We start from the raw sequence: 7,926 nt of genomic DNA, 5'->3' as shown, positions 1-7,926 counted from the left end.
AAAACAAATAAGGATAAGATGCATCGAACTGACAACAACGTTGATTGTGCTACGCTCAGGCTTTGGCACTTCACTTCAAATTCTTCAATAAATTCGAAGTTTTCTGGACTTTTTCTTTATTATTCTATTCTCGAACGCTCTTGGATTGATGTAAAATTAGACTAGCAATTGTTGGCAAACTTACAACATTCAGAAAAGAGATAAAATGTACGAGGAAGTGAGTGTTGGAAAAAATTGAATAATGATACTTACTTACCTCTCGGACAAAAAAAGGCAGAGTAACCTTGTGCGAGGATAAATTGGGAAAAACAAAAAATTCATTTCCTTTCCTGCCAAGTTATAGAAAAACAGTAAATACTTTAGTGTTTTCGGATGTGATTTCTGTGTGCCTTGAGCTTTGAGGCTCACACCAGGATACATTATTCAGTTGTAGGTATAGTTTCTAAATGAGTTTCTCACGATGTTGTAAATTTTACATGCATAAAATAACATTGATCCTCTGCTAGAATGGATAGGTACATACAACCGCTTTTCTGTATGAAAAAAAGTCTGCTTTTTTATTTTATTTTTTCTTACAGTAAAAAAAAAAATGATTTTATAACAACAAAGCAACTTGCATGGCTTTCAGGAATTATTTGATTTTTCATCTCCCTGTGAAAGTGGACAATTTTCTGAGGTAATCATGGGTGTAAAGAGAGAAGTCCAACGGGGTGGGGGTAGAGTACCTTTATAGACAGAGTATGGCCATTCGTATCTTTTTACTACAGGAAAACTGTTCCGCTTTTTGATTGGTCAACGAGTTTTTAGGCTTCATGATGCTCTTAGGGCCGTAAATAAACAAACAAGATGGCGGCTCACCGTAACATCGATGAGAAGCTAAATTTGACAAAAATTTCAATTATGCGGCAGTAACAATTTAAACGAGCATATCTACGAATAGCACACGAAAAACACATGAAAACATTGTTAAATTGCCTTTCACCTTCATCACAGGAGGATGTAAGATGTGCATAACCTCAATCTTGCTTGCTGATAACGGCCATCTTGTTTGTTTATTTACGGCCCTAAGAGCATCGTGTCAGCCTATTCGCTCGCGACCAATGAAAAACCGGAACAGAAATGGCCATACTCTGTCTATAAAGGTACTCTAGGTGGGGGGAGGGTTCCCAAAATTGCTTGTGACCTCCTCAGAAAATTTGTAACCACATAGAAGCTTGTGAGGGGAGATAGTGAACCCATCACCTAAAAAAAATCTCTTGCGTGTCCATGATCAATGGTGAAACAAAAAGACCCTTTTTTTGAGCATATTCCTGTTGTGGCTCGAGGAACATTTCATTTTATCTTTGCCCCAATATATCTGATGTGGTGAGAAAACCTATTTAACATTACCTAGTTCAAAAATTTAGAATAAATTTAAAGGCCTTGAAATTGAGAGTATGTAACGCATCTAACAAACTATTTACATGTTTCCAAAAATGTTCTGCCTCATATAATCAAAGGGAAGATATCAAGTTGTATTTCAGGATATTAACTCATAAATTTTAGAGGTCAAAATAAACAAGAGATAGAATTTTAGGTAACAAATGACAAATTGTATTTAAAAGAAAATAGTGACAGTAATTCGTTTGAATGGATACATACTATTACTCATCTCAAAAAAAGAAAAATAAGAAAAAAAAAACCGCTTCCTCTTAGACACTGATAGAAAAAGTAAAATAGAGAACTCAAAGATGAGCTCTCAATCAATAAAAAGTACAATGATTTCAAAAACATATACTTCGCTTCAGAAATTTGTAAAGGACAGAATACAATTACATAAAGAGAGCTATCCACAGTTGTTGAATTTTATGAATGATGTTCTTCAACTCTGATCCCTAGCTATGAAATGTGACTTTGATCAGGTCTGTGTCCATTAAAAGCTTCACTTTTAAAGTTGCATCATGTGATGACAGCTACATCTTAATTATCGTTTACTCACTACTTAAATGACTTTTAGAATGTCTTACATTTTAAAATCAGAGAAAATGCATTCAATACATGCACAGTAAATAAAAAGCTATAGGCGAGTGATAGACATTGAGCACAGACTTCACTAAGTCTCTAGGAGTAACGGATAAAAAGATCTAGATTTATACAGGACTTTAGGCCTTAGAGGCTGGAACTTTTAGCTTGGAGGTTGGAGCATATGAAGGCCAAAACTCAATTATTTTTCTCCAAACCCTGAAAATAAAAACTCATGGATCACCAGTTTTAACATCATACCTTGAATTCTGCTTTAAACAAAATAATCGCACAATACAGAAATAAGCTCTTGCTTTCATCTTATGGACCTGAGATTATAATGGACTAGGCGGTAATTTTTGCAATGAGAGACTCACTCTACAATTTTAAACATGGTGGCCCTTCGCAAATGCGGAGAATTACATCTATAAAAATAAAATAAGGAAAAATGTCTTTAAACTGAGGTTCAAGAATAAAAGTAAAAATAAACATGAACGAGAAAAAAATTAATTTTTTTTTTACACTGAAATTTCCGGGAAACACCTGATTTTTTATTTAATCAATATTCAAATATTTCTTGATTTTTGTATCTTTTTTCTGCTTAGTTTACACTTCTACGGATTAGACGAACTTGCACATTTGAACATTTTAGGAGTCTGATTAAGATTATTCAACATCTTCCGGGTACACAGGATTTGCCAGGGGGATGACCGATTTTTTATTAACATCTCTTGATAAAGCTTTCCGCATATCTGTGGACAAAAACATAGACCAAATCAAATAGATTTTAATAAAAACAAGAATTGATTAAATACCATTACTCAAAGTTCGCTCAGAATGATTGAAAAAAAGGTTGCAGAGGAATTTTCTTAAATTGGTTAGGTTTTCAACTACAAAACTTGTTTTGACTTTAAGATATTCAAATTATGGAAAGATGACTATGCAAAATTCTGAATTTCAGAAGAGTTCAAGATAAAATTTGTAACAATAATTCCTCTTTACTCGCTAATTTTGATACTGCAAAATTCGAATATTATTTTGAGAAACACAAGTTTCAAAATAGTTGTTCAAACTTTTTGTGAGCATGATTGTTAAACTTGTTTTAAGCAATATTCTTCTCTGAATATGCACTTTCATAAGCAGAAAGTCTGCAGAATGCAAAATGGGAGAACCTAATAAGAACTTCTGTGCATTAAAAAAAGAAAGAAAGAAAAAAAGAAAAAAAAAAAAAAACTGCAGAACTTTCCGGTTGCTAACACTACAATTGAGGCATATGCTGGAATAACCACCTATACGGGTATAGGAGGTTTTTCCGGAGATCGGTCCGTTCCAACTATTGTATCCTTGGGTATCACTGGTAGTGATAGCAAGTCGATCCCTTGATTACTCAGCTCAAGAATCCAATTTTAGTGAAGTGAAGTCAGACCGGTTGGCAGGTCTATGGAATTAACACCTATACGCGTATTGGTGGGTCTTCCATGCATCAACGCGATAACGCGCCGCATCAGTATCTCAGGACTGTGACTGCACCAGGTGCACTTGGTGATAGTTTTCTAAACTGATACATATTTCCAAGTTTTTAGCAGACTTATTTTTAAGTTCATTTTTTTCTTAATTTTGTTTTTCCAAAACTGAAATTTGTCTTTTGTTATTTACTTTCATTACATCATACAATGAGTCACAAAGCATTGATCGTGTTTTTTAATGAATCATTCAGCCATTTTACCTTGAGATTTGGTGTTCTGTGAAATAACCACCTACGACAACCTTTTTTAAACTGTCAATTAAATAGTGAAAACTAAAATATTTCCAAAAACTGCATGGTGGGTTTTTTAAGAGATACTATCAATTACAAAAAAATGCTTTAACAGTTCTCCTACCACAAAAACCCAGCGACGCATCTCAGAATCAAACCTTTAAATGCGATTTTCTTGAAACTATGTTTTCAGCTATAGGTGGTTATTTCAGCTAACAACTCAATTTTCAATCTCTAAAAATGAAAGGTGGGAAAAAGTTCAAAATGAAATAGACAGAGCCACACATCAACAAAGTAAAATGAAATAAAATATAAAAAAAAAACAAAACAAGACTGAGGTATGAAAAAACCTTTCCTGTTATCAAAATTAACTGAGTAAACAAAATAAAGAAATAGAATAAACTTTTCATAGGTTTAAAAATTTTAACTTTTCGAGTACATAAACATTTTAATGTGTCGATATTGATGGTAGCAGGCAGAGGTGTTTACATTCTCCTGTCTCTCATTTTGTTTCTTGGAAATTAAACTTTATTTGATTTTATCCTGTCAAAATGTCCGTTTCATTTCAAGTATTTCCTTTTCTATTGTTTTTAGAGTTCAAGAATACCGACACCAAGCAGTGAAACGGCTCGCAAACTTCTATGCAACATTAGCTTGGTGCTCATTAAAAACTAGGTAATATTGAAAGTTCAATAAAATATGTGAGAGTATTTCATTGAGCTCTGAGATAATATACTCACCATAGGCATCCTCATCTGGGTCACCCGAATAATACTCTATAACTGTTCGGTACACAATATACCCTAGAGCTTGATACATTGATATAGCCACTTTATTGCTGACTCGTACAAAAAGGTCAACAAAATACGCTTTTTTCCTGAAAAAAAAAAAAAAACCCACAAATTTAATGAGATTTTGAATAAAAGGAATGAAAAATAAACATGCTTAAAAGTTACTGATCTTTGTAACATAAAATAAGTGTAGATAAATGATTTTCCTATTTCCTTGAGATTAAAAATGATCTTGAGACATTCATTCTTAGGCATGCATCCCATCCCATTCATTTTTTTATAGAGAATAGCACATTTTATTTTGTAGAAGGCTGACTTTGCTGTCATTATTATTCAGCAGTCTTATCATTTTTTCTACCAGATTAATTTTTTCTTATCTTGCCAATTTACTGACGCTATATTCAGAGTAGGTAATCTCCCACCTTGATAGAAAGACATCGGTAGAATACATTTGGACAAATAGAACAGGGTTGCCACAGAATTTAGAAAATAAAATTCCCTGACACATTTTGGCGAAATTCCTTGACAATTGAAGGTGTGGCGGATGGTTAAGAAGGCATAATTGAAAATAGTATTCGGCAAAATTTGTTGTTTGAAACCTCAACCCATTCTAGAAAGCAAATGAAGGTGATTTAACAAATTTTCTCTGACATTTTTGTCATTCCTGTCATGTTCCCTAACATTTCCCGGTTTTCCCTGACTGTGGCAACTCTGATAGCATGAAATGTTTTCTTAATAGTTAAGGGTTGATTTTCATAGATGAACTTTCAAGTTCTGAACCATTATTGAGGAAAACAGCAACAAATACTTCTCTGAAATGTCTTCCAGGTGCGCCATTAAAGTTGCAGCAAGGTTGAGCCTTCGGTACATAGGAGCAACAGATAGAGCCGTAACGTGTCCATGCCAGTTTTCTCCGTGTCCCTCAGATTTTCCCATTACTGAGAGCATTAAAAGTTAAAATTATAGAATGCTGAGCGTGCAAAGATCAAATCAAAAGAGAAAAAAGATAATGGACCACTAGACAAGAGTGGGAGCTAGAATATCACAAGACATGTTTTTCCCTCAAAATTTACTACAGTTCACAGAGGATGTTGAATGTATAAGATATTTCTAAAACCAATTAGAGTAAGAGAAATAGAAAAATGAGAGAATAGATGGAGGTCTCTTATGTTTTTGGGCTTATTGATACAGAACGACTTTTTTAGGTTGTGGTGCAGTTTTTCTACCTTCAGGCCCCTTCGGCCTGACCTGACTCCATCATTACAAATGTTATCACTCATTTTTTTTGTGCAAATTAGCAGCAGAACAAGATCTGACAGCATCACAGAGAAGTTTGGAGGTTTTGAAACAAAGGGCCTCTGTTACCAACTAGGGAACAACGAGTAATTAATTGAAACAATGTTAAACAGAATTAATTATTCAAGTTTTCACCAGAGTTTGCTTTTTGCATTCTGCTGGCTTCCTAAGACCCTGCCTCCAGTTTGCATTCAGTAACGTACCTATCCCACCTTCCGCCCCTGCCAGGCAGAGGGGTAGCGTTGCGAGGGGCGTAAAAAAGGAAGAGGGACACAGCGCCACAGATTGGCGGGGGGGAGGGGGGCGCAAAGATTCCTAGTTATGCCACTGCTGACAGTGATAGGTCTGCTGAAGCTGGTAACAAGTGAAATCTAGAGTTTTCCAATTCTTTTAACGACAGCTATCAATGAGCTTCTAATATCAATCCAATGATGTTAATACATTTCAACTTACTATAACCCATGATGTCTCCATTTGGGGCCTCTGCAACTTGGAAGTACTCAGGCCAGTGAGCTAAATATTGCATGTAGAATGAGAGCCCATACTATAAAAAACTCGGTTAAGGGTAAAAATATTTAGATACAAAATAAATTGGAAAGTGTGGATATCGAGTGATACCGCAGGAAATCCCAATACTTGCGCAATACCAAGTGCAGTAAGTATGGCATGCAGAACATTCAGACCAAAGATAGAAGCATGACCGAAGTTCAATTCAATATCTGATTTAGGGTGAATCAATGGCTGAAGTCGCTTCATTAGTACCTCCGATTGTGTAGTATAAATTTTCACTCACGTTTATTCCTTCGCAGTAAAATTACCTGACAGGATTTGATCCAAAACAGGAGGAACTGAGTCACAGAGGAATTTTCAGTGATGTTCATTCACTTGTGCAAAAATATTTATAGAAAATTTCAAGCAGATTCTGGTTAGTCTCCTTGACAATGATAATTATAGTCAGAAAGGACCTCCCACACCTCTTGTGGGAGAGTGCACCATGACGAATCCTTAATTTTTTTATCGCATTCGATTCTCCTCAAGATGCTGATCAAATGTCATCATTGCACCAACTTTTCATGATGCACCATTTTTGCAAAAAACGGCCAAGAAGATTCAATTATTCGGCGATGAAGAGCCAAAGATTTTGATTCATTGTCGCCGAATAATTGAATCTTCGCGGCTGTTTTTTGCTAAACAGTGCATCTTAGAAGGTTGGCGCAATGATAACTTACAATCAGCATCTTGAGGAGATCGAATGCGATAAACAAATTAGGGATCCGTCATGGTGCACTTTCCCGCAAGAGGTGTGCGGGGTCCTTTCGAAATATTGAAATGGCGGTATAAATTTTCCTTCTACAGCCAGCAACTTCCACTCTGTCAAAAAAGAGAATAAACTGAGCGCTTTCTTATCAGGCACATTGTTTACAACTTGGAAAATTAAAATTATAGTAAAAGATGTCTAAAATTTATTCGGACTACAAACTTCCTGAGTGGCGCATTTGTACGTTGACAGACTTTGAAAAGGATACAGTTTCAGTCAAAGGGTCCAGGTTCCTGAAACAACGAAAACATAGAATTGAAAAAAACAGTAAGTAATCAATGATAAGAGTAAAACAATGCAGACCTTATGATCGCAGAGGAAATGAAGTCATGAGCATGAGGTCATGAGGTACCTGACCGAGACTGCTCGTTAGTGTGGTTGGGCTAGTCTACGAAGATATGGATACAATAATTTATTACCACACATTAAATGTGCTTTAAACTTTGAAAAAAGTAGGCAAACAGAACTAAAACATCAAAAATAGGAATTTTAAGAGACCGCTTTGAAGATTTAGAGAGCCGTGTATACATGCGTTTATTCTTCTAGGTGCAAAACTTACACATTGTTGAATTTGAGCATGTCCGTGCATTTGAATGGTCTTAAAGTCGTCATTTTGCTGGAAAGTGAAATGAAATTTGAAGTAGGAAATATAATGGGAATCCGAAAATGCAGTAACTGAAACTTCGCGAGGTCCTGCTTTTGTTTACTAACTTTTTGAGGTTACATCACAGGTCGAGGCGTCTACAGAGGTACCACGACGCCGT

General features: G+C 35.4%; 1 protein-coding gene and 1 long non-coding RNA gene across 2 annotated transcripts; one reads left to right on the top strand and one right to left on the bottom strand.

Moving 5' to 3' along the window:
• The first annotated feature begins 89 nt into the window (after positions 1 to 89).
• On the top strand, positions 90 to 1,716 carry LOC140224977 (uncharacterized). Its single transcript, XR_011900191.1, has 2 exons — positions 90 to 710; positions 1,152 to 1,716. It is a non-coding gene; the product is annotated as an uncharacterized lncRNA (long non-coding RNA).
• Positions 1,571 to 7,889, bottom strand: Naa20A (N-alpha-acetyltransferase 20 A). The gene is made up of 6 exons (XM_019044938.2): positions 7,722 to 7,889; positions 7,371 to 7,395; positions 6,298 to 6,388; positions 5,357 to 5,486; positions 4,498 to 4,634; positions 1,571 to 2,753 (listed from the first exon to the last, which is right to left on the bottom strand). The coding sequence occupies exons 1-6, from the start codon at positions 7,772 to 7,774 to the stop codon at positions 2,668 to 2,670; spliced, it is 522 nt and encodes a 173-aa protein (XP_018900483.1). The 5' UTR covers positions 7,775 to 7,889; the 3' UTR covers positions 1,571 to 2,667.
• Between the last annotated feature and the right edge of the window lie 37 nt (positions 7,890 to 7,926).

The sequence above is a fragment of the Bemisia tabaci genome, chromosome 7, assembly GCF_918797505.1.
Source record: "Bemisia tabaci chromosome 7, PGI_BMITA_v3".
NCBI lineage: Eukaryota > Metazoa > Arthropoda > Insecta > Hemiptera > Aleyrodidae > Bemisia > Bemisia tabaci.
This window is presented reverse-complemented; position numbering and strand designations above follow the sequence as displayed.